The 27291-nt window shown below is 39.4% G+C and overlaps 4 protein-coding genes across 4 annotated transcripts in view; 3 read left to right on the top strand and 1 right to left on the bottom strand.

The window, feature by feature from the left end:
- The window catches only part of adgrv1 (adhesion G protein-coupled receptor V1), a 130349-nt gene that overhangs the window by 42936 nt on the left and 60122 nt on the right, over positions 1-27291 (bottom strand). Inside the window, exons 83-88 of the mRNA XM_087849056.1 lie at positions 8699-9106; positions 8026-8198; positions 7642-7888; positions 7328-7467; positions 6306-6466; positions 6067-6167 (exon numbers count right to left, since the gene is read on the bottom strand). Coding sequence (XP_087705182.1) covers positions 6067-6167; positions 6306-6466; positions 7328-7467; positions 7642-7888; positions 8026-8198; positions 8699-9106 — 1230 coding nt within the window. The remainder of the gene's footprint in view (positions 1-6066; positions 6168-6305; positions 6467-7327; positions 7468-7641; positions 7889-8025; positions 8199-8698; positions 9107-27291) is intronic.
- Positions 11271-13226, top strand: LOC148100203 (uncharacterized). The gene has a single exon (XM_087848697.1). The coding sequence runs from the start codon at positions 11271-11273 to the stop codon at positions 12837-12839; it is 1569 nt and encodes a 522-aa protein (XP_087704823.1). The 3' UTR covers positions 12840-13226.
- LOC148100202 (uncharacterized) lies at positions 16410-18781 on the top strand. Its single transcript, XM_087848696.1, has one exon. It carries the CDS (start codon positions 16841-16843, stop codon positions 18407-18409), a length of 1569 nt encoding a protein of 522 aa, XP_087704822.1. The 5' UTR covers positions 16410-16840; the 3' UTR covers positions 18410-18781.
- Positions 22115-24326, top strand: LOC148100201 (uncharacterized). Its single transcript, XM_087848695.1, has one exon. The coding sequence runs from the start codon at positions 22403-22405 to the stop codon at positions 23969-23971; it is 1569 nt and encodes a 522-aa protein (XP_087704821.1). The 5' UTR covers positions 22115-22402; the 3' UTR covers positions 23972-24326.

Raw genomic sequence — 27291 nt, 5'->3', positions numbered from 1 at the left:
ACACTCAGACAAAAACAGATAGACAGGCCGACACACCTACAGCGGATGTGACAAATTTTTCTTTTCTTCTCAGTAGGAGTCCTGACGCAGTGGCCTTGACAGTGGCCACTGCCTGTAGGTGTCTTATTACTGACCCAGATCAGTTCCAACCTGTCTGACTATAAAACACCTTCAGCAAGATTTTGTGTCTGCAGTACTGCTGGATGAGTCCTCTTACTAAACCTATATATCTAAACGTATACAGTCTGAGCTTTATACATTTGAAAAAAAATCCCAGAAGATTAAGAAACACATATTAGGACACACATTACTCAACATGTGCTGCAATAGTTTGTAGAAATCTGATTGACATTTTCTTCTCCTTTGAGATGGTAAACATCACATCACACAATCTGGATATAATATCATAGTAAAGTTAAAAGTTTGTGCAATCTTCTCTTTCATCTCAGTTCTGTTTGCTTCATCATCTGCCTCTCTTGCTTGTACCAGCACTGCTGTCTTAGTTTTCATGGTGATTTAGCAATTAAATGTCCTACCTCTGGTGCCCTTGGGTCTTTGGCATTTTCTAACTAAATACTAAAGAGGTAAAAAGCACGACAGCAGAAATGCTGAGACAGTAATGCAATTAAACTACACAAACTGAACCAGAAGGCTCCACTTTCTCATTTAGAAACATATTTTTGTTATTTGGCATCATTAAACCTAATAACCACAGTTGTGCAAGGCAGTGCCCCTCAGTGAGGTAAGACAACCCAGTACTTCCTGAATCTAGCTATATGCTCACACAGACAGGTCCAGAAGTCTTATAAATACAATGCAAATACAATTTTATATAGTATATAATTTACATATTATTAACACATAAGCTGCTAATTACTATAATTTGTCTAAATTCTGGCTTTATTTGATAGTGTTACGCTCCCTCTAGTGGTTACTGTTGGGTGACATAAGTTCAAATTCAGTCTTCAGCGAGTGTGCAATTAACCATTTTTCTCTCAGTAAAGTCTAAAAAATATATCATTGTGACTGTAAAATAAATTAATGCATTGACTATTAATGGTGGCTAGCACTGTGGTGCGGTGGTTAGCACTGTTGCCTCACACATCAAGAAGGTCCAGAGTTCCACTCCCCCATCTGGCCACCATCCGTGGCCTTTCTGTGTGGGGTTTGCATGTCCTCCCACAGTCCAAAGACATCAAAGTAGTGGGGTTAGGTTACCTGGTAATTCTAAATTCTCCATAGATGTGAATGTGTATGGTTATATGTGTTAGCCCTGCGTCAGATTGGCAACCTGTCCAGGGTGTACCTGCCTCTCGCCCTATGAAAGCTCAGATATTCTCTAGCGCCCCCCCTGAGAAGGATAAGGATAAGCAAAGATGATGGATGGATGGATGGATGGTTCTTTTGTAAATTGTTTTCTTGATTTAAAAGATTTAAATATGTTTAAGAAACTATCCTGCTTGCTCATGCTAGGTTGTTTGTATAGTTACAGTAATAGGAAAAAAGAGTATATTTTACATGTCTAGACAAGCACACCTAAACAACCAACAGATTTTCAGCCCCCAAAAATCTGTAAAGTAGAAAAATTAAACCCAATTAAAAATGATTGAGTTCATAAAGGAAACCGATCCAGTATTAAATATTTGTGAGGGAGAAAAGAATGGGACACTTAAACTAAACTAACCACTAAATGGTTCAGATAAGGACTGATCATTCCTGCACGTTAAGTTGGAGTAAGCTTTGCCAATATTGCTCATATGCTCACATCCCCCTAAATGTACATGAGGTGGCTTTCCTCCCTACTGTGTGCTTCAAATCCCCCCAAAACATTTATTTTGGAGAAGGGTTACAACTTCGTCTGCTAGTCGAACCTCGAATACAGGAGGAACAATGCGGTTTTCATCCTGGTCGCGGCACACTGGATCAGCTCTTTATCCTCTCAAGGATACTTGAGGGGGCATGGGAGTTTGCCCAACCAGTCTACATGTGTTTTGTGGACTTGGAGAAGGCATTCGACCGTGTCCCTCGGGGTGTCCTGTGGGAGGTGTTGCGGGAGTATGGGGTGTCTGGCCCATTGCTACGGGCCATTCGATCCCTATACAACCGTTGCAAGAGCTTGGTTCGCATTGCCGGCAATAAGTCGGACTCGTTCCCGGTGGGTGATGGGCTCTGCCAGGGCTGCCCTTTGTCTCCGGTTCTGTTCATAATTTTTATGGACAGGATTTCTAGGTGCAGCCAAGTGGCGGAGGGCTTTCACTTTGGTGGCCTCAGAATCTCATCTCTGCTTTTTGCAGATGATGTGGTTCTGTTGGCTTCATCGGGTGGGGGCCTCCAGCTCGCACTGGAACGGTTTGCAGCCAAGTGTGAAGCAGCGGGAATGAGGATCAGCACCTCCAAATCTGAGGCCATGGTTCTCAGCCAGAAAAGGGTGGAGTACCCACTCTGGGTCGGGGATGAGTTCCTGCCCCAAGTGGAGGAGTTCAAGTATCTCGGGGTCTTGTCTGCAAGTGATGGGAGAAGGGAGCCGGAGATCGACAGACGGATTGGGGCTGCAGCTGCAGTAATGCGGACGCTGCACCAGTCCATCGTGGTGAAGAGGGAGCTGAGTGTAAAAGCGAAGCTCTCAATTTACCGGTCAATCTACGTCCCTACCCTCATCTATGGCCATGAGCTGTGGGTAGTGACCGAAAGAATGAGATCGCGGATACAAGCGGCAGAAATGAGCTTCCTCCGAAGGGTGGCTGGCCTCTCCCTTAGAGATAGGGTGAGAAGTTCGGCCATCCGGGAGGGGCTCAGAGTAGAGCCGCTGCTGCTCCACATCGAAAGGAGCCAGCTGAGGTGGTTCGGGCATCTGACAAGGATGCCTCCTGGGCGCCTCCTAGGTGAGGTGTTCCGGGCATGTCCCACCGGGAGGAGGCCCCGGGGCAGACCCAGGACACGCTGGAGAGATTATATCTCTCGGCTGGCCTGGGAACACCATGATGTTCCCCCGGATAAGCTGGAGGAGGTGGTTGGGGAGAGGGAGGTCTGGGCCTCTCTGCTTAGGCTGCTGCCCCCGCGACCCGGCCTCGGATAAAGCGGATGAAGATGGATGGATGGATGGATGGGTTACAACTTTACTCACTATCTTTCTTCTTCTTCTTCTTCTTCTCCGGCCATTCTTTGGTATGATACCTTACTCACTTAATGATTACAAGCCACCGTGGCCCAGATGCAGCAAACTTTCAAACTTTCCAGACTTTCTTCTTACAGCCCTTCAATTGTTTAGAAGTAATTAGGAGCTCCTTTATGGCCTCCCAGACTATTACACGCATCATTCTTATTGTGATCTTTGTTGTTTCGACTCTTCTTGGGAGGGTAGCAATAGTTTTATGTTTACTTGATTAGTACACAGTCTTTCTGACGGTATGTTGGAGGAGGTCGAAATCTTCAGAAATGGTTCTGCAAATCTTTTCAGTCTCAAGATAATCAACTAACATTTTTCTGAAGTGCTCTCAAATCAAACCCATGATTCATTTTCTTGATTGTGTTATGAAGTTCAGACTTTCCAGAACATTCCAAAGATTTCCAAAGTCTAATATTTTTGACACATTTGGTTTACTTAGCTTTCTTTATCTTGTTTTGTATCTTGTATCATAAAAGAATAAAAAAGGTCAGTTGATATTTTAACTGATATTTATGTAGATATACAGAATATCTCAAAGTAGTCACAGACTTTTCTTCTGCAGCTGCTTTCTTCTACTGCTGCTTATTTATTCATGTGATCAGTTGCATTTGAAATCTTCTACTTGGAAACACATGGTTTAGTTGTTACAGTTTATTACACAATAAAGTTGATAGAATTTTCATGGAGAATGTACCTGTAATATTAAAAGAGGTAGATACCAAACAGGTTTTTATTTCAATTCTGGGATTAAAATGTATATTTAAGTCAAGTGTCAAGTCTTTATTTGGTCGCTCATGTTAGCTATCTGTCCAGTTTATACTGACTTTTCAGAGAAGCACTGAGAAACACGAGTAAATCTGACTCTAATTACAACAGAGTATTTCATTTAATGAATGTTTCTTAGATTCATTCTCAATGTGTACAGGAAAATATTAGAAGTCTGCTAAACCCTTTGCCAAACAAGTAAAGAACACATTTGAAATCATGATTTTAAGATCAGCACAAGATTCTTTTGCTACGCAGAGGATTAGAGAACAGTGGAATGGCTTTAAAATTGCTTGTGATACGGAAAGCTAGATCCACCCAGTGCAACTGATTGGTCAGCAGATGGTAGTTTTATAAGCACTGGTCTGCTGCTAACTGCTACCTTGAAAAGCCAGGGTTGCCTCGCTAACCCCAAATCCTGCTTCGTCACTCAACTTACAGACTGTTTAAGAGAGGTGAAGTATTATGTAAGTTCTCTTCAGTGTACGGTAGCAGATGCAGAGAGAAATTCATCAAACTGGCAGCTCTAATTTTCTCCACAGAGAGGGCAAACTCAGTGAATGATTACAGCCAACACAGATGGCATACCCTGCCTGCCAGAGGTGGTTGGAGTTGGATATGATCCTTCAAATCAATGGTGAGGTGTGAGCTACAACCCACAAATATGGGAGACATTTGTGTTACTAATAACATTTGGCATCTATTCTGATATATATAAAAAGAGAAAAACAGCACTGTCACTGTATCAGTTATAGCCACAGCTTGACCAAGAAAAGCTGAATATAAGCTTGCAAGAACAAAGCATCTCTCTCATTCTTTAAATGAGAAGTTTGCAGAAGGATTAGATGAATGCAATTAACATTCTTGATTGGCAGGTAGCATTTTTAACAAAAACAAACAGAAAAACAGAGTCCTCTTTGTGAATATGCAACATTTTCAAGACATTAAGTGGTAAATGTTCTGACAGAACAATTATAAAAAGGACCCTCCTGGCAAATTGTTGAGGTAATTTATTTATGTCCAAATACATGTGTCATCCAGTTTGTGGATAATTATTTAAAAAGAAAAGAAAGAAAGAAAGAAATCAGAGTGTCTAAAGAAATCTGCTCCAAGTGATTTATATAAGAAAAAGAGTTTTTTCAGCAAGCCACTTGACATACAAGATAAACTGAATAAGTGAAGACAAGATGTCACTTGATCTATTTCAATTCAGCACATCCCACCCATCATTATCTCCGAAATACTTCCAGCACTAACAAAAGACCGCTTAAAGGCTACATTTTAACATCAGAACCTACAATCAGATAGGCCTTCAGCAAGCTTTTCACAGCTGGCTTTGACTAAAAGGCTAGAAAAATGCAAACATTTCGAATCCCTAGACCAAAGTTAGACACACGCACTATCAAGGAAGAAGGCATTATTATACAGTAACGTACAAACTAGGAATGAGAACAGGGTGGAATTTTCCATCCAAAACCCTTTTAGGTTCAGGGGCTCTGCCTGGGCCATAAACGGGTCTACTCCGAGGTGGCTAGCCCCCAGGGACCTCTTTAGAAATGACTTGTGTTTGTCAACCAAAGAGAGGGGGACCAGTGGAAAATTACCAGTCCCGCACTCAGTCACGCAAGCACACATGCACACACACAAACACACACACTTGATCAGGACCACCTGTAGCCACATATCTATCTCTCTCAATGGTTATGTGACAGCTTGCGTTTTTAATGGGTGAGGGTGCGGGGGGCATGGTTGCGTTGTCAGGACGCACCAACCCGCAAACTACGCAAACGATGACACTGGATGATGTTCGCATCCATGCACATTTCCAAGAAAATATCTGCGACATGTCTAGCGTGCGACGTGTGACTGTGGGTGTGTGAGTGAGTGCACAGTGAGCAGCTTTAAAATGCTCTAAGCGAATGAATCCACGTATGAGTGCTGTGTTAATGTTTGTAACCCACATATATCTAATATGCTGGTCTACTGGAGCACAGAGAAATGGATGCCTCAACAATGATTCCCAGAGGTGCCCTGTCACGTACATTTGCACCTGATGCAAAGACATGAGAATACCAAAGAAACTAATGCTGCATTCAGAGTTTAAAAGCAGAACAAGATCCAAACTAATGCTTTACCTGAGTTCCAAGGCAGCTCACCATCATGTGAGTGAGCAGTTTGGCAGCAAACATGGGGAAACGGGAGCACAGCACATGGGATATTATGGCCAATGCAAAGCCTGTGGACAGAGACGTCAGCATTAATGATACTTAATCAAGTGATTTATTTGAATCCATTTATAGAAGTGGGGATGTACATATGGAAACTCCACAAGGAGGGTAAGAAGATGAGAACTCCAGGGGAGAGTGTGTTTTACCTGAGATACAGATAAATCCTGAGGCAAAGAAGGCTTCATTGTAGGATGCAAGCTTTGCAAACTCAGCGTGGGCTCCGTAGATAGACAAGTGGGAGCATGCACACTCAACATAATTCCTACTTTCTTCCACAACCCTGCAGTATTGACCATTTGATGACCAGCTAGAGGTAAGACAAAAAGAGACAATAAGAGACGAGACACTACAACATAATATAACAAAATATGAGCAAAGTAAATACAAAGAGCAATGAGTCTAACCGTGCCCATGATTGTGTGCTATTTGTTCTATGACATTTTGGCTTCTTTGAGTTTGTTTTATTATTATCTACAGTAACCTTTACTTTGCAAAGAATGTGTGAGACAAACCAGAGCATAACCGTGTTTGTGTTAGATTCACTGTTACTGTGATTCTGACTCTCTCTCTCTCCATATTTTGCTCTCTCTTGGTATCACTTGCATAATAAATTTTGCTTCCTGGGGTACGTCCTCTAAGTAGCTGCTCCGTCCAAACCAAACCTGCCAAAAACACTGTGTTCCTGCCAAGTCCAATTTCAATCCCCAGGAATGTCCTCAACAAAGTAACTCAATGTGGGATGATTCAGCGTGCAGGAGACTGAATGTGTAGATATAAAGGAGAAAGATACGGCATCAGCCACAGAGAGGCCTTATTGAGAGGACAAACTTGGAACTCTGCCCTTTATTTAGCAAACTATTACCCAAAATAAGTATAAGGAAGACAAACAGAGGCCTTCTTTAGATGCTAATCAAGCCATGTGTAGTCTTAAATAAGGAAAACAGTACACTGGTTGAGCTAAATTACGTCGAGTAAAAAATAAATTAGTAGGCAGACTCTAGAACTAGAAAAAACCTCAGCAACTGATATTATCAGGTAACAAAAATAAATGGAAATATTTGTGTATAAAAATATACATCTTATATTTTTGTATATAATGTGCATGTTCTATTTTTAGTCTATCTGAGGAACAGTTAAGCTTGAATCTCATTTAATGTGTTTTTGTTACCTTCCAGTGGTCTGGTTCCAGAGAAGGCACTGAGACTGGCCTGGTTTAACCTGCTGACCGGGGCTGTGGATACGATACACCACCTCGTTGCCATCTTCCAGAGGTCGTGACCCTCTGCCCTGGAGACTGGTTGAGAATACCTACGTATAACCAGATACAAAAGAAGACGGTTCAGTTGCAGAGCAGCCACCAGATTAATGGCTGCTTTATATCAGAGCCATACTGCCACCTGCTGTTTAAAAAAAGAAAAGGAGATTTTGACATTTTAACAATTGCTCATGATTTTTCAATGAAGTCAGTGTCCCAGCACCTACTTTCCCATTGAGAGCAGTAGCTGCATCACTGGTGAGAAACCAATGTTCAGTTATAAACTCGGTCAGCTGCATCCTGCTGAGGTTGCCGCAGTCTGCAGTTAAAACTGCTGGTACTGGCAGCAGAGTATTTGGGAGCTGGAAGAAGTCTGCATTACGGCCCCTGTACTTGTGTCCATTAATTTGTGTGGGGTACCACTGGAAGGCAGAGATGGTCATATACGGACAAGTTTCCAGGACTGTAACCTTTCTGGAGAAAAATTTTACAAAGAAGAAATTGTAAATCCAAGCACGATTTAACATTAATTTGTAAGGTAATATTCATCTGTATTACAATAAGGTGTACCATGCAACTCTTCACTCATTTAGAACATTTAGGACACTCACATCTCACACTGACTATGTTTAAGGAGGGAGAATGCAAATCGCTCCGCCACCTCAGCAAGGTGGCTGAGACCTCGAGTGTCGTCTCGACTGGGATTGGCCAAGGCACACAACAGGTTATAGGTCAAATTCCGGCTGTTGTTCTGTAAAGGAGCTCTTTCTGCCTCTGCAAGCACCTGGCTCAGAAGACAGAAAGGATGAGAAAGACTGAGAAGCTCTGAGTAAACTTTAGTGCTGTTATTCACACATCCAAAGCATTCATCTGAGTTACTTTCTTTAGTTTGACCTTCAGGGTCATGCGCATTGTGTGTGCTCAGAATGCATTTGTCTCTGTAGTCCCTACTTCTTATTTACTCTTTCTAAACATGGCCCTGTATATTCTGTTTATTCTTTTATGCAGCTGGTTAAGAAGATGCAATAAATAGATTCTAATTTCAACTTCATGATAGCAGCAATCTTATTAAGTGAGAACTAATGAATGACAGACTGGTCCACAGAGCTATCAAAGTAGCTCATGGGAGGTGATGTATGCCCTTTAACTAAGCTGACAGACACAAACAACTACACTGACTCACAGTCACATGCAATCACATTAATTATCCAATATTTTATACACTTATGCAGTAATTTAAAAAAAATAATTTGCTTGGTGTAAAGACGAGATGATTGGGCTTACCTTCCCCAGACCTTCAAACACAGCGATCATCTGCTCATTATTGAGAGGTGGACTGACTTTATCTATTAGTCCCTGCAGCACCAGGTCCAATGTAAGAGTGTCAAGGGGTTGATGCAACTGGTCCAGTAAGACCCAGACAGCTTCACTTGCTGCATTTGACACCAGAGTCACATTAGCCAGGCCAAACTGGGAGTGTACTGTGGCACCTCCTGTTGGATTGTATAGCTCCACTTGGAAGCGCTTAGGTGTGGGTAAGGATGAGGCACGGTCAGGTGTTAGGTAAATCTCCAGTGATGTGTTACGTTTGCCCACATCAAAAGTCAGCCGGCCCTCCTGCTTAGGGAAGTCCATCCCTGCTTCAGCAGGCCAGATTATAGACGGACCCACCACCTCTTCTCTGGAAAGCTCCTAGAAGAAGAAAAAGAAGAAAAAAAACATGCTAAACTCTGCTGGACTTAATTAAAGGAGCAAGTGAAGAATGGAGTTATATAACCACCATCATATTTAAAGAAATGTATGAAAGGTGACACAACATATAAAGTTTGCAGCTGAAAAGAATGAACAACTCATACATTAAACTTGTAAAGGCACAACTTCCATTTGGTATAAAGCCCAGTGAAGTTGCCCATGTCATGATAATTAGGCTGAAAGCAACCAAAATGTGAACCAAATGGGAACTGGGCTTTTATTATTCAGCAAACCTGCTGTCTCACAAAATGCTCTGAGAGATGAAAGCAGATGACCCAGCCGTGTGAGGTTTTTGATTTTTTTTAGAGTGCACTCAACAACCTTTCATCTCCACTTTCAAAAAGTACAAGCACCAGTAGATACTTTATGCCTTGGGGCTATGTGCAGACATCTTTAATCATAATCCCTCATAGAGAAGGAGGGCGATGATGAGATTAAAGAGGTGAGGAGAGGGGGAAACTTTGGTCTCTGTCTGTGTACTTCATCAATAAGCCATTACTTGTATTAAAATATATAAAAATCATTCATGACAGACAAAATAAGATATATTTTTGTAGTTCTGAAAAAAAGCTTAGATAAAAGCTCATGATAACAAACCCATGCAGAAGACTGAAAAAACAAAAAATATAATAAGTCTTGGTGCTTAATTGCTCAAAATGGATTAAATAATAAAAAATAGATCTGTACACTATGAGATGTCTATTAAAGCCAAGGTCTTAAAGTCAGCTTAACTGGTCCAGAAATAAACAGTTAAACATTTTTCTGGTGTTACGATTTCATTTCAGTAGGTAAATAGTGTAAAACATATTTGCTTATAGGAAATATCTGTTACACAGAGTAGTGATAGCATGACACGTTCAAGGTAACAGTGAATGAGCAACAACTGGACTTAAATACATACATAGCCCTTTTCCCTTTTTGAACTAGAAGTCATAGTCATACATTTCATTCACACCCAAATGCATTGGGGACAATCGAAGGTTCAGTATCTTGCCCTTTGACGTGTGGACTGATAGCATTGGGGACTGAAGCACTGATTAGTACACATAGCCACAACATAGCCCAACATAAATGATTCCATGTTGGTTAAAGACCAAATCAATCAGCTGCATATACACTGCAAAAACTCAAAATCTTATCAAGTATATTTGTCTTGTTTCTAGTCAAAATTTCTCATCACACTTAAAATACAAGAAATCAGCTACAGAGTAACATTTCAGTGAGATATAGGAACTTGTAAAAAAGTCTTGAAAACATATTGTTTGATTTTATTGTTTTATTTTTTGTACCTTTTAACATTTCACAAAGTAAACTTGTTTTGTATTATGAACACATGTTTTTGTTGGCTGGTTAGAGTTGCATGGATCGCAGATTTATCCGTTTTTTGTGAATATAAGCTGCTGACTGGTGAGCAGAATTTTCAGCTTGGTACGTTAGTGTTCATCAGTTAATCATAAAACATATTTAGTGCTTATAACAAATATATTATGCTAAATAAAGACAGATTTTTCCACTATGGATATGATAGTAAGAGTTAGTAAACCTCTATTAAAGTCTCCCTCTGCAGTCTGTTGTTTCTTAGATTCAGCATTGAAACTGAATTTAAAACAAAACATAAATGACATTCTGCCCCCTCGGCAGCCACCAAGATCTCACTGCCTACAGACATTCAGTAACTCTCATTGGATAATGTTAATAAATATCTTTCACTAAATATGAACGTTTTCTACCTGTCCTTGCTTAAATTATGAAAGAAGTTATTATGCCTGAGAATCTCTAGAATGTCGAATACTTTCCACTAAACAGTTGTCTTCTACTTTGGTTAGTTTTTTTAACAACCATTTAAAAAACATGTTTTGCTTTTGTTTTATTTTTTACTGCAATTCCTGTAGAGTAGCTTTTATAGTGTTAATTCAGTATGTGCTACAAAATAAAAGCCTTTCCTTTACATTAGGTTTGTGGGCATTTTATTTTGATATGTTCCAATCATGGCACTTCAAAGGAACAGCACATCAAAGGAACAGCCTGTGATGTCACAGGTGCACATTCTACTGGAAAAACCCTTAAATAGGGGAGACATTCAACCAACTTTAGTGGATCTCGGATGGCAGAAACACAAAACAACCTGGTTGTTAAAACAAAACCAAGGCAGACGCAGACAAACGCAGACGCAAACGCTGACGCATCTACAATGGCAGAAGCAAAAATAGAAATGGTCATCACACCAGAAATCTTAGAAAGACCAAAACCTGAGGTTGATAAAGCCGCACAACCAAATACTGAAAAGTCTCCTGTGGCACAACCACCAAAGGAAATGGTTGTGAAACCAAAGAAACAAAAAAAGCAAAAACAGAAAAGAGTGGCTGAAGAACCAAGAAGACCAATTACTCGGGCATATGCCCGGGCTCTTCTTGAAGCTCAAAACAGCACGGGTGATGGAGCAAACCCGAAAAATGAAGAAATGCAAAAAAACACTGAAGCCACTTCTGAAAAAGAAAAGGCTGAATCCCTCCCCATTTCAAATGCAAAGGAGGACATGGAGAGAGAGGGAAATGGGAAGAACCCCAGCAGACCAAACCCTGTGCCTAATGAATGGAATTGGCAATATATACCCTATCCCATTCTTGGACCCCCATTTAATCCCTGGCACAAGATTGGTGCTCTCAGACACCAACTGGAAGCCTCCCAATACCATCAGAACAACCTTTACTGGAAAATGGTAGGTGCAAACAAGAGGGCCTCTTATCACCAGTTTCAGGTGAACAAACTTCATGAACAAATTCACGAGAACAAGCGAAATCATGAGGAAACGATTAAAGACCTCATAGAGCAGCTGGAAGAGGCTTCTAGTAATAACCCCAATGACATCAGTGAGACAGACACTCTCGCAAATGACAATGAAGCTCTTGTCATATTGGATGAGGTGATGGCTACCCTGCAGGACCAAATCAGCCACCCTACCACAGAGCAGTGTGTGGAGTCTGCCACTCCAACCACAGAGGCTTCACACACTGACTCTGTAGGACTGAAGTCCTCTAAGGAGGCTGAATTTGAGCTCAAATGTAGGATTCAGCAAGAGCAGATTGAGATGCTCCAGAAACAGCTCCTAGCAGCTCAAAATCAGCTTGAAGAGCAGGCCGTTAAACATAGGCAGGAGCAGGAGACACTCAACCTGGAAATCAGTGACCTGAAATCCCAGCTCTGCCCCAACAAGGCCCTTCATGATTTGAAGGTAGAGTCTGTTGAGCGAGAGCTGAAAGAGGCCAAAGTTTCCTCACTTAAAATCCCACAGCAGCACAAAGAACAAAATTCCACTGCTGCAAATGGAATGCATAAATGTGAGCCTCTGAAAGAAAACGAGACTGGAGAACAGGAGAAGATGGAAAAAGAGGACTCACTGCCATCCACTGCAATGTCTCTGCAGGAGCCTCAGAAAGAAAAAAACACCACACAACAACAGAAGATAGAAAAAGAAGAGTCAGCTGCATTCTCTGTACAGGAATCTTTGCAAAGTCTACGAGACAAACAGAAAATGCTCAATGTCAAGGTGGCTGAACTCGAGAGTGAAGTTAAGAGCCTGCCAGAGATTCCGCCAAGTAAGAAGAAGAACAAGAAGAAGCGGAACTGTGTGCGTCCCCAATTTCACATAATTGGTCTCAACATCAAGTCCTAAAAATCTTATTTATATACAACTAAATTGTCAGTGAACATTTGAACCCCTCTCGATCGAGACAGAAGGCCACCCCTTCCTGAGCCCGGTTCTGTCAGAGGTTTCTCCCCATTAAGAGGGAGTTTTTCCTCTCCACTGTCGCCAAGTGCTTGCTCATAGGGGATTTGGGGGCTTTTTTTAACACCAACCACTGATAAGTTCACTGACATCAAATTTAAGACTCAGCAAATATGGAAATGGATCATTCGTCATCAAGTGAGGAATCATCCATTTAAAACATGTTTGCTGAGTCATATTTAGTTGTATATAAATATGATTTCTGTCACACTAAGGCCAATCAAAGACTCATTTGGACAATTGGTAAAAAATAAATTAATTGAAAAAATTTAAAAAAAAGTAGTTGTGTCATTGTTTCGTGTAGATTTCAAATAACATGCCATTTTATGTCAACATATTTCTGTTACATTTGTAGTGCTCGTGGTCTTATATTCTTATGATCCTGTTTATTTGATGAGTATATCCTTCTGCCTTACTTCACATATTTACTGCTGCTTGGCTAGCTTTAGTCATGCTAGCATCAGCACGGGTAGAAACAGATACACATCAGAGACATCACATGTAGCTCGTGTTTATGTTTACAGTGACATCTGATTTAAAAGCAGGCAGCACAGAAAACAAATGCCATAAATGTCATCAATTAGGCTGAAATAATGTGTTTCTAGTGGCTTCTATTGTAAGTGCTTTACATTTCAGCATGACATCCTGTATGTATCCTACACTGAGGACATTTGAAACTGGTCATTTTCTTAGAATGGAGCTAAAGATAAAAACAAAACAAAACCAAACTTTCATAAGAAATCTTTATTCTGCAGTAAGGGACATTAAAAACCTAATAATGTTATCATTAAAAATATTAAAATGTGAAGTAAATGGTAAATGGCCTGTATTTATATAGCGCTTTACTAGTCCCTAAGGACCCCAAAGCGCTTTACACATCCAGTCATCCACCCATTCACACACTGGTGATGGCAAGCTACATTGTAGCCACAGCCACCCCGGGGCGCACTGACAGAGAAGTAATCATAATTTTTGCACAAAATCAAAATAATCTGTTTATGCAATACCAGGTGCTGTAACCTTTTCCACTCTGTTATGCTCAGTCGCTGCATCTTCATGTAAGACACGTTTGTTTGTGTGATCTTTAAAGCTGTTCTTCTAAAAAGTTATGCAATCTAGGATTTTGAATGCTGATTGCTTCAAGCTGCAGCAAAATGTATGTTTGATACATTCAGTCATGAGTATTTTATACTGTTATTATTCCTGTTAAGAGTATCTGGAATATGCACTTCTTACAGTGGCCATGTTACACAGTACCCTGCTCAAATGTAGGTAATGTTAGACATGAGTCTCCTGGAATTAGACCTCAGTACTGTTAAAGTTGAGTTACTGACCCGTTGCTGTGTCAATAAAAGTGCAAAAAATAAGAGTGCTTCAGATGTAGCTTTTTGAACAGATGGTGTCTTATTCTCAGCACGTTTTTCTAATTATTGTTCTCAGAGTTGAGATTTAATTCTTATATTTAACTCAATCAAGAAAGAAACAATTCAGTCTCTTTCCTTCTAATAAGTCAAATTTTCTTCATTTAAGCATAAATTTTAGACAGTTTTGTCTAGTTAAAAGGCATAGATTCATTTGCTAGTTTTAACAATTTTAATTCATTTGAAAGCCTCATGCTTAGCCTTGTCCACCCCAGCTGTAAAACTCAGAAACCAGTCTTACTTGTTATCATCTATCGTCCACCTGGGCCTTACACAGAGTTTCTCTCTGATTTCTCAGACTTTATATCTAATTTAGTTCTGAGCTCAGATAAAATAATTATTGTGGGTGATTTTAACATCCATGTTGATGCTAAAAATGACAGCCTCAACATGGCATTTAATCTGCTATTAGACTCAATTGGCTTCTCTCAAAATGTAAAAGAACCCACCCACCACTTTAATCACACTCTAGATCTTGTTTTAACATATGGCATAGAAACTGAACATTTAACAGTGTTTCCTGAAAACCTGCTGCTGTCTGATCATTTCCTGATAATATTTACATTTACAATAATTGATTACACAGCAGTGGAGAGTAGACTTTATCAAAGTAGATGTCTTTCTGAAAGCGCTGTAACTATGTTTAAGAATGTAATCCACCCACTGTTATCATCTTCAATGACCTGTACCAACATAGAGCAGAGCAGCTATCTGAACGCTACTCGAACAGAGGTCGATTATCTTGTTAATAATTTTACCTCCCCACTACGTACGACTCTGGATACTGTAGCTCCTGTGAAAACTAAGGTCTCTAATCAGAAGTACCTGACTCCGTGGTATAATTCTCAAACACGTAGCCTAAAGCAGATGACTCGTAATCTGGAGAGGAAATGGCGTGTCACAAATTTAGAGGATCATCATTTAACCTGGAGAAATAGTTTGTTGCTTTATAAGAAAGCCCTCCGCAAAGCCAGAACATCGTACTATTCATCACTGATTGAAGAAAATAAGAACAACCCCAGGTTTCTCTTCAGCACTGTAGCCAGGCTGACAAAAAGTCAGAGCTCTTTTGAGCCAACCATCCCTTTAATGTTAACTAGTAATGACTTCATGAACTTCTTCACAAATAAAATTTTTATCATTAGAGAAAAAATTACCAATAATCATCCCACAGATGTAATATTATCTACAGCTACTCTTAGTACCATTGATGTTAAGTTAGACTCTTTTTCTCCAATTGATCTTTCTGAGTTAACTTCAATAATTACTTCCTCCAAACCTGCGTGTCTTTTAGACTCCATTCCTACAAAACTGCTCAAAGAAGTCCTGCCATTAATTAAAGGTTCAGTATCTTGCCCTTTGACGTGCGGACTGATAGCATTGGGGACTGAAGCACTGATTAGTACACATAGCCACAACATAGCCCAACATAAATGATTCCATGTTGGTTAAAGACCAAATCAATCAGCTGCATATACACTGCAAGAACTCAAAATCTTATCAAGTATATTTGTCTTGTTTCTAGTCAAAATGTCTCATCACACTTAAAATACAAGAAATCAGCTAAAGAGTAACATTTCAGTGAGATATAGGAACTTGTGAAAAAGTCTTGAAAACATATTGTTTGATTTTATTGTTTTATTTTTTGTACCTTTTAACATTTCACAAAGTAAACTTGTTTTGTATTATGAACGCATGTTTTTGTTGGCTGGTTAGAGTTGCATGGATCGCAGATTTATCCGTTTTTTGTGAATATAAGCTGCTGACTGGTGAGCAGAATTTTCAGCTTGGTACGTTAGTGTTCATCAGTTAATCATAAAACATATTTAGTGCTTATAACAAATATATTATGATAAATAAAGACAGATTTTTCCACAATGGATATGATAGTAAGAGGTAGTAAACCTCTATTAAAGTCTCCCTCTGCAGTCTGTTGTTTCTTAGATTCAGCATTGAAACTGAATTTAAAACAAAACATAAATGACATTCTGTCGCCTCGGCAGCCACCAAGATCTCACTGCCTACAGACATTCAGTAACTCTCATTGGATAATGTTAATAAATATCTTTCACTAAATATGAACGTTTTCTACCTGTCCTTGCTTAAATTATGAAAGAAGTTATTATGCCTGAGAATCTCTAGAATGTCGAATACTTTCCACTAAACAGTTGTCTTCTACTTTGGTTAGTTTTTTTAACAACCATTTAAAAAACATGTTTTGCTTTTGTTTTATTTTTTACTGCAATTCCTGTAGAGTAGCTTTTATAGTGTTAATTCAGTATGTGCTACAAAATAAAAGCCTTTCCTTTACATTAGGTTTGTGGGCATTTTATTTTGAATTGTTCCAATCATGGCACTTCAAAGGAACAGCACATCAAAGGAACAGCCTGTGATGTCACAGGTGCACATTCTACTGGAAAAACCCTTAAATAGGGGAGACATTCAACCAACTTTAGTGGATCTCGGATGGCAGAAACACAAAACAACCTGGTTGTTAAAACAAAGACAAGGCAGACGCAGACAAACGCAGACGCAAACGCTGACGCATCTACAATGGCAGAAGCAAAAATAGAAATGGTCATCACACCAGAAATCTTAGAAAGACCAAAACCTGAGGTTGATAAAGCCGCACAACCAAATACTGAAAAGTCTCCTGTGGCACAACCACCAAAGGAAATGGTTGTGAAACCAAAGAAACAAAAAAAGCAAAAACAGAAAAGAGTGGCTGAAGAACCAAGAAGACCAATTACTCGGGCATATGCCCGGGCTCTTCTTGAAGCTCAAAACAGCACGGGTGATGGAGCAAACCCGAAAAATGAAGAAATGCAAAAAAACACTGAAGCCACTTCTGAAAAAGAAAAGGCTGAATCCCTCCCCATTTCAAATGCAAAGGAGAACATGGAGAGAGAGGGAAATGGGAAGAAGCCCAGCAGACCAAACCCTGTGCCTAATGAATGGAATTGGCAATATATACCCTATCCCATTCTTAGACCCCCGTTTGATCCCTGGCACAAGATTGGTGCTCTCAGACACCAACTGGAAGCCTCCCAATACCATCAGAACAACCTTTACTGGAAAATGGTAGGTGCAAACAAGAGGGCCTCTTATCACCAGTTTCAGGTGAACAAACTTCATGAACAAATTCACGAGAACAAGCGAAATCATGAGGAAACGATTAAAGACCTCATAGAGCAGCTGGAAGAGGCTTCTAGTAATAACCCCAATGACATCAGTGAGACAGACACTCTCGCAAATGACAATGAAGCTCTTGTCATATTGGATGAGGTGATGGCTACCCTGCAGGACCAAATCAGCCACCCTACCACAGAGCAGTGTGTGGAGTCTGCCACTCCAACCACAGAGGCTTCACACACTGACTCTGTAGGACTGAAGTCCTCTAAGGAGGCTGAATTTGAGCTCAAATGTAGGATTCAGCAAGAGCAGATTGAGATGCTCCAGAAACAGCTCCTAGCAGCTCAAAATCAGCTTGAAGAGCAGGCCATTAAACATAGGCAGGAGCAGGAGACACTCAACCTGGAAATCAGTGACCTGAAATCCCAGCTCTGCCCCAACAAGGCCCTTCATGATTTGAAGGTAGAGTCTGTTGAGCGAGAGCTGAAAGAGGCCAAAGTTTCCTCACTTAAAATCCCACAGCAGCACAAAGAACAAAATTCCACTGCTGCAAATGGAATGCATAAATGTGAGCCTCTGAAAGAAAACGAGACTGGAGAACAGGAGAAGATGGAAAAAGAGGACTCACTGCCATCCACTGCAATGTCTCTGCAGGAGCCTCAGAAAGAAAAAAACACCACAGAACAACAGAAGATAGAAAAAGAAGAGTCAGCTGCATTCTCTGTACAGGAATCTTTGCAAAGTCTACGAGACAAACAGAAAATGCTCAATGTCAAGGTGGCTGAACTCGAGAGTGAAGTTAAAAGCCTGCCAGAGATTCCGCCAAGTAAGAAGAAGAACAAGAAGAAGCGGAACTGTGTGCGTCCCCAATTTCACATAATTGGTCTCAACATCAAGTCCTAAAAATCTTATTTATATACAACTAAATTGTCAGTGAACATTTGAACCCCTCTCGGTCGAGACAGAAGGCCACCCCTTCCTGAGCCCGGTTCTGTCAGAGGTTTCTCCCCATTAAGAGGGAGTTTTTCCTCTCCACTGTCGCCAAGTGCTTGCTCATAGGGGATTTGGGGGCTTTTTTTAACAACAACCACTGATAAGTTCACTGACATCAAATTTAAGACTCAGCAAATATGGAAATGGATCATTCGTCATCAAGTGAGAAATCATCCATTTAAAACATGTTTGCTGAGTCATATTTAGTTGTATATAAATATGATTTCTGTCACACTAAGGCCAATCAAAGACTCATTTGGACAATTGGTAAAAAATAAATTAATTGAAAAAATTAAAAAAAAAGTAGTTGTGTCATTGTTTCGTGTAGATTTCAAATAACATGCCATTTTATGTCAACATATTTCTGTTACATTTGTAGTGCTCGTGGTCTTATATTCTTATGATCCTGTTTATTTGATGAGTATATCCTTCTGCCTTACTTCACATATTTACTGCTGCTTGGCTAGCTTTAGTCATGCTAGCATCAGCACGGGTAGAAACAGATACACATCAGAGACATCACATGTAGCTCGTGTTTATGTTTACAGTGACATCTGATTTAAAAGCAGGCAGCACAGAAAACAAATGCCATAAATGTCATCAATTAGGCTGGAATAATTTGTTTCTAGTGGCTTCTATTGTAAGTGCTTTACATTTCAGCATGACATCCTGTATGTGTCCTACGCTGAGGACATTTGAAACTGGTCATTTTCTTAGAATGGAGCTAAAGATAAAAACAAAACAAAACCAAACTTTCATAAGAAATCTTTATTCTGCAGTAAGGGACATTAAAAACCTAATAATGTTATCATTAAAAATATTAAAATGTGAAGTAAATGGTAAATGGCCTGTATTTATATAGCACTTTACTAGTCCCTAAGGACCCCAAAGCGCTTTACACATCCAGTCATCCACCCATTCACACACTGGTGATGGCAAGCTACATTGTAGCCACAGCCACCCCGGGGCGCACTGACAGAGAAGTAATCATAATTTTTGCACAAAATCAAAATAATCTGTTTATGCAATACCAGGTGCTGTAACCTTTTCCACTCTGTTATGCTCAGTCGCTGCATCTTCATGTAAGACACGTTTGTTTGTGTGATCTTTAAAGCTGTTCTTCTAAAAAGTTATGCAATCTAGGATTTTGAATGCTGATTGCTTCAAGCTGCAGCAAAATGTATGTTTGATACATTCAGTCATGAGTATTTTATACTGTTATTATTCCTGTTAAGAGTATCTGGAATATGCACTCTTACAGTGGCCATGTTACACAGTACCCTGCTCAAATGTAGGTAATGTTAGACATGAGTCTCCTGGAATTAGACCTCAGTACTGTTAAAGTTGAGTTACTGACCCGTTGCTGTGTCAATAAAAGTGAAAAAAATAAGAGTGCTTCTGATGTAGCTTTTTGAACAGATGGTGTCTTATTCTCAGCACGTTTTTCTAATTATTGTTCTCAGAGTTGAGATTTAATTCTTATATTTAACTCAATCAAGAAAGAAACAATTCAGTCTCTTTCCTTCTAATAAGTCAAATTTTCTTCATTTAAGCATAAATTTTAGACAGTTTTGTCTAGTTAAAAGGCATAGATTCATTTGCTAGTTTTAACAATTTTAATTCATTTGAAAGCCTGATGCTTAGCCTTGTCCACCCCAGCTGTAAAACTCAGAAACCAGTCTTACTTGTTATCATCTATCGTCCACCTGGGCCTTACACAGAGTTTCTCTCTGATTTCTCAGACTTTATATCTAATTTAGTTCTGAGCTCAGATAAAATAATTATTGTGGGTGATTTTAACATCCATGTAGATGCTAAAAATGACAGCCTCAACATGGCATTTAATCTGCTATTAGACTCAATTGGCTTCTCTCAAAATGTAAAAGAACCCACCCACCACTTTAATCACACTCTAGATCTTGTTTTAACATATGGCATAGAAACTGAACATTTAACAGTGTTTCCTGAAAACCTGCTGCTGTCTGATCATTTCCTGATAATATTTACATTTACAATAATTGATTACACAGCAGTGGAGAGTAGACTTTATCAAAGTAGATGTCTTTCTGAAAGCGCTGTAACTATGTTTAAGAATGTAATCCACCCACTGTTATCATCTTCAATGATCTGTACCAACATAGAGCAGAGCAGCTATCTGAACGCTACTCCAACAGAGGTCGATTATCTTGTTAATAATTTTACCTCCCCACTACGTACGACTCTGGATACTGTAGCTCCTGTGAAAACTAAGGTCTCTAATCAGAAGTACCTGACTCCGTGGTATAATTCTCAAACACGTAGCCTAAAGCAGATGACTCGTAATCTGGAGAGGAAATGGCGTGTCACAAATTTAGAGGATCATCATTTAACCTGGAGAAATAGTTTGTTGCTTTATAAGAAAGCCCTCCGCAAAGCCAGAACATCTTACTATTCATCACTGATTGAAGAAAATAAGAACAACCCCAGGTTTCTCTTCAGCACTGTAGCCAGGCTGACAAAAAGTCAGAGCTCTTTTGAGCCAACCATCCCTTTAATGTTAACTAGTAATGACTTCATGAACTTCTTCACAAATAAAATTTTTATCATTAGAGAAAAAATTACCAATAATCATCCCACAGATGTAATATTATCTACAGCTACCTTTCGTACCATTGATGTTAAGTTAGACTCTTTTTCTCCAATTGATCTTTCTGAGTTAACTTCAATAATTACTTCCTCCAAACCTGCGTGTCTTTTAGACCCCATTCCTACAAAACTGCTCAAAGAAGTCCTGCCATTAATTAAAGGTTCAGTATCTTGCCCTTTGACGTGCGGACTGATAGCATTGGGGACTGAAGCACTGATTAGTACACATAGCCACAACATAGCCCAACATAAATGATTCCATGTTGGTTAAAGACCAAATCAATCAGCTGCATATACACTGCAAGAACTCAAAATCTTATCAAGTATATTTGTCTTGTTTCTAGTCAAAATGTCTCATCACACTTAAAATACAAGAAATCAGCTAAAGAGTAACATTTCAGTGAGATATAGGAACTTGTGAAAAAGTCTTGAAAACATATTGTTTGATTTTATTGTTTTATTTTTTGTACCTTTTAACATTTCACAAAGTAAACTTGTTTTGTATTATGAACGCATGTTTTTGTTGGCTGGTTAGAGTTGCATGGATCGCAGATTTATCCGTTTTTTGTGAATATAAGTTGCTGACTGGTGAGCAGAATTTTCAGCTTGGTACGTTAGTGTTCATCAGTTAATCATAAAACATATTTAGTGCTTATAACAAATATATTATGCTAAATAAAGACAGATTTTTCCACAATGGATATGATAGTAAGAGGTAGTAAACCTCTATTAAAGTCTCCCTCTGCAGTCTGTTGTTTCTTAGATTCAGCATTGAAACTGAATTTAAAACAAAACATAAATGACATTCTGTCGCCTCGGCAGCCACCAAGATCTCACTGCCTACAGACATTCAGTAACTCTCATTGGATAATTTTAATAAATATCTTTCACTAAATATGAACGTTTTCTACCTGTCCTTGCTTAAATTATGAAAGAAGTTATTATGCCTGAGAATCTCTAGAATACTTTCCACTAAACAGTTGTCTTCTACTTTGGTTAGTTTTTTTAACAACCATTTAAAAAACATGTTTTGCTTTTGTTTTATTTTTTACTGCAATTCCTGTAGAGTAGCTTTTATAGTGTTAATTCAGTATGTGCTACAAAATAAAAGCCTTTCCTTTACATTAGGTTTGTGGGCATTTTATTTTGAATTGTTCCAATCATGGCACTTCAAAGGAACAGCACATCAAAGGAACAGCCTGTGATGTCACAGGTGCACATTCTACTGGAAAAACCCTTAAATAGGGGAGACATTCAACCAACTTTAGTGGATCTCGGATGGCAGAAACACAAAACAACCTGGTTGTTAAAACAAAGACAAGGCAGACGCAGACAAACGCAGACGCAAACGCTGACGCATCTACAATGGCAGAAGCAAAAATAGAAATGGTCATCACACCAGAAATCTTAGAAAGACCAAAACCTGAGGTTGATAAAGCCGCACAACCAAATACTGAAAAGTCTCCTGTGGCACAACCACCAAAGGAAATGGTTGTGAAACCAAAGAAACAAAAAAAGCAAAAACAGAAAAGAGTGGCTGAAGAACCAAGAAGACCAATTACTCGGGCATATGCCCGGGCTCTTCTTGAAGCTCAAAACAGCACGGGTGATGGAGCAAACCCGAAAAATGAAGAAATGCAAAAAAACACTGAAGCCACTTCTGAAAAAGAAAAGGCTGAATCCCTCCCCATTTCAAATGCAAAGGAGAACATGGAGAGAGAGGGAAATGGGAAGAAGCCCAGCAGACCAAACCCTGTGCCTAATGAATGGAATTGGCAATATATACCCTATCCCATTCTTAGACCCCCGTTTGATCCCTGGCACAAGATTGGTGCTCTCAGACACCAACTGGAAGCCTCCCAATACCATCAGAACAACCTTTACTGGAAAATGGTAGGTGCAAACAAGAGGGCCTCTTATCACCAGTTTCAGGTGAACAAACTTCATGAACAAATTCACGAGAACAAGCGAAATCATGAGGAAACGATTAAAGACCTCATAGAGCAGCTGGAAGAGGCTTCTAGTAATAACCCCAATGACATCAGTGAGACAGACACTCTCGCAAATGACAATGAAGCTCTTGTCATATTGGATGAGGTGATGGCTACCCTGCAGGACCAAATCAGCCACCCTACCACAGAGCAGTGTGTGGAGTCTGCCACTCCAACCACAGAGGCTTCACACACTGACTCTGTAGGACTGAAGTCCTCTAAGGAGGCTGAATTTGAGCTCAAATGTAGGATTCAGCAAGAGCAGATTGAGATGCTCCAGAAACAGCTCCTAGCAGCTCAAAATCAGCTTGAAGAGCAGGCCGTTAAACATAGGCAGGAGCAGGAGACACTCAACCTGGAAATCAGTGACCTGAAATCCCAGCTCTGCCCCAACAAGGCCCTTCATGATTTGAAGGTAGAGTCTGTTGAGCGAGAGCTGAAAGAGGCCAAAGTTTCCTCACTTAAAATCCCACAGCAGCACAAAGAACAAAATTCCACTGCTGCAAATGGAATGCATAAATGTGAGCCTCTGAAAGAAAACGAGACTGGAGAACAGGAGAAGATGGAAAAAGAGGACTCACTGCCATCCACTGCAATGTCTCTGCAGGAGCCTCAGAAAGAAAAAAACACCACACAACAACAGAAGATAGAAAAAGAAGAGTCAGCTGCATTCTCTGTACAGGAATCTTTGCAAAGTCTACGAGACAAACAAAAAATGCTCAATGTCAAGGTGGCTGAACTCGAGAGTGAAGTTAAGAGCCTGCCAGAGATTCCGCCAAGTAAGAAGAAGAACAAGAAGAAGCGGAACTGTGTGCGTCCCCAATTTCACATAATTGGTCTCAACATCAAGTCCTAAAAATCTTATTTATATACAACTAAATTGTCAGTGAACATTTGAACCCCTCTCGGTCGAGACAGAAGGCCACCCCTTCCTGAGCCCGGTTCTGTCAGAGGTTTCTCCCCATTAAGAGGGAGTTTTTCCTCTCCACTGTCGCCAAGTGCTTGCTCATAGGGGATTTGGGGGCTTTTTTTTAACAACAACCACTGATAAGTTCACTGACATCAAATTTAAGACTCAGCAAATATGGAAATGGATCATTCGTCATCAAGTGAGGAATCATCCATTTAAAACATGTTTGCTGAGTCATATTTAGTTGTATATAAATATGATTTCTGTCACACTAAGGCCAATCAAAGACTCATTTGGACAATTGGTAAAAAAGAAATTAATTGAAAAAATTGAAAAAAAGTAGTTGTGTCATTGTTTCGTGTAGATTTCAAATAACATGCCATTTTATGTCAACATATTTCTGTTACATTTGTAGTGCTTGTGGTCTTATATTCTTATGATCCTGTTTATTTGATGAGTATATCCTTCTGCCTTACTTCACATATTTACTGCTGCTTGGCTAGCTTTAGTCATGCTAGCATCAGCACGGGTAGAAACAGATACACATCAGAGACATCACATGTAGCTCGTGCTTATGTTCAGAGTGACATCTGATTTAAAAGCAGGCAGCACAGAAAACAAATGCCATAAATGTCATCAATTAGGCTGGAATAATTTGTTTCTAGTGGCTTCTATTGTAAGTGCTTTACATTTCAGCATGACATCCTGTATGTATCCTACACTGAGGACATTTGAAACTGGTCATTTTCTTAGAATGGAGCTAAAGATAAAACCAAAACAAAACCAAACTTTCATAAGAAATCTTTATTCTGCAGTAAGGGACATTAAAAACCTAATAATGTTATCATTAAAAATATTAAAATGTGAAGTAAATGGTAAATGGCCTGTATTTATATAGCGCTTTACTAGTCCCTAAGGACCCCAAAGCGCTTTACACATCCAGTCATCCACCCATTCACACACTGGTGATGGCAAGCTACATTGTAACCACAGCCACCCCGGGGCGCACTGACAGAGAAGTAATCATAATTTTTGCACAAAATCAAAATAATCTGTTTATGCAATACCAGGTGCTGTAACCTTTTCCACTCTGTTATGCTCAGTCGCTGCATCTTCATGTAAGACACGTTTGTTTGTGTGATCTTTAAAGCTGTTCTTCTAAAAAGTTATGCAATCTAGGATTTGGAATGCTGATTGCTTCAAGCTGCAGCAAAATGTATGTTTGATACATTCAGTCATGAGTATTTTATACTGTTATTATTCCTGTTAAGAGTATCTGGAATATGCACTTCTTACAGTGGCCATGTTACACAGTACCCTGCTCAAATGTAGGTAATGTTAGACATGGGTCTCCAGGAATTAGACCTCAGTACTGTTAAAGTTGAGTTACTGACCCGTTGTTGTGTCAATAAAAGTGCAAAAAATAAGAGTGCTTCTGGTGTAGCTTTTTGAACAGATGGTGACTTATTCTCAGCATGTTTTTCTAATTATTGTTCTCAGAGTTGAGATTTAATTCTTATATTTAACTCAATCAAGAAAGAAACAATTCAGTCTCTTTCCTTGTAATAAGTCAAATTTTCTTCATTTAAGCATAAATTTTAGACAGTTTTGTCTAGTTAAAAGGCATAGATTCATTTGCTAGTTTTAACAATTTTAATTCATTTGAAAGCCTGATGCTTAGCCTTGTCCACCCCAGCTGTAAAACTCAGAAACCAGTCTTACTTGTTATCATCTATCGTCCACCTGGGCCTTACACAGAGTTTCTGTCTGATTTCTCAGACTTTATATCTAATTTAGTTCTGAGCTCAGATAAAATAATTATTGTGGGTGATTTTAACATCCATGTAGATGCTAAAAATGAAAGCCTCAACATGGAATTTAATCTGTTATTAGACTCAATTGGCTTCTCTCAAAATGTAAAAGAACCCACCCACCACTTTAATCACACTCTAGATCTTGTTTTAACATATGGCATAGAAACTGAACATTTAACAGTGTTTCCTGAAAACCCTCTGCTGTCTGATCATTTCCTGATAACATTTACATTTACAATAATTGATTACACAGCAGTGGAGAGTAGACTTTATCAAAGTAGATGTCTTTCTGAAAGCGCTGTAACTATGTTTAAGAATGTAATCCACCCACTGTTATCATCTTCAATGACCTGTACCAACATAGAGCAGAGCAGCTATCTGAACGCTACTCCAACAGAGGTCGATTATCTTGTTAATAATTTTACCTCCTCACTACGTACGACTCTGGATACTGTAGCTCCTGTGAAAACTAAGGTCTCTAATCAGAAGTACCTGACTCCGTGGTATAATTCTCAAACACGTACCCTAAAGCAGATGACTCGTAATCTGGAGAGGAAATGGCGTGTCACAAATTTAGAGGATCATCATTTAGCCTGGAGAAATAGTTTGTTGCTTTATAAGAAAGCCCTCCGCAAAGCCAGAACATCTTACTATTCGTCACTGATTGAAGAAAATAAGAACAACCCCAGGTTTCTCTTCAGCACTGTAGCCAGGCTGACAAAAAGTCAGAGCTCTTTTGAGCCAACCATCCCTTTAACGTTAACTAGTAATGACTTCATGAACTTCTTCACAAATAAAATTTTTATCATTAGAGAAAAAATTACCAATAATCATCCCACAGATGTAATATTATCTACAGCTACTTTTCGTACCATTGCTGTTAAGTTAGACTCTTTTTCTCCAATTGATCTTTCTGAGTTAACTTCAATAATTACTTCCTCCAAACCTCCGTGTCTTTTAGACCCCATTCCTACAAAACTGCTCAAAGAAGTCCTGCCATTAATTAAAGGTTCAGTATCTTGCCCTTTGACGTGTGGACTGATAGCATTGGGGACTGAAGCACTGATTAGTACACATAGCCACAACATAGCCCAACATAAATGATTCCATGTTGGTTAAAGACCAAATCAATCAGCTGCATATACACTGCAAAAACTCAAAATCTTATCAAGTATATTTGTCTTGTTCCTAGTCAAAATTTCTCATCACACTTAAAATACAAGAAATCAGCTACAGAGTAACATTTCAGTGAGATATAGGAACTTGTGAAAAAGTCTTGAAAACATATTGTTTGATTTTATTGTTTTATTTTTTGTACCTTTTAACATTTCACAAAGTAAACTTGTTTTGTATTATGAACACATGGTTTTGTTGGCTGGTTAGAGTTGCATGGATCGCAGATTTATCCGTTTTTTGTGAATATAAGCTGCTGACTGGTGAGCAGAATTTTCA

The sequence above is a fragment of the Neolamprologus brichardi genome, chromosome 12 (genome assembly GCF_056152115.1).
Source record: "Neolamprologus brichardi isolate AB-2024 chromosome 12, ASM5615211v1, whole genome shotgun sequence".
NCBI lineage: Eukaryota > Metazoa > Chordata > Actinopteri > Cichliformes > Cichlidae > Neolamprologus > Neolamprologus brichardi.
The sequence above is the reverse complement of the archived record's forward strand: the minus strand, read 5'-3'. Positions and strand labels throughout refer to the sequence as shown.

Bases quoted from the DNA above. Each gene is read 5' to 3' on its own strand.
- LOC148100203 (XM_087848697.1), top strand. From the start codon at position 11,271: ATGGCAGAAACACAAAACAACCTGGTTGTTAAAACAAAACCAAGGCAG.
- LOC148100202 (XM_087848696.1), top strand. From the start codon at position 16,841: ATGGCAGAAACACAAAACAACCTGGTTGTTAAAACAAAGACAAGGCAG.
- LOC148100201 (XM_087848695.1), top strand. From the start codon at position 22,403: ATGGCAGAAACACAAAACAACCTGGTTGTTAAAACAAAGACAAGGCAG.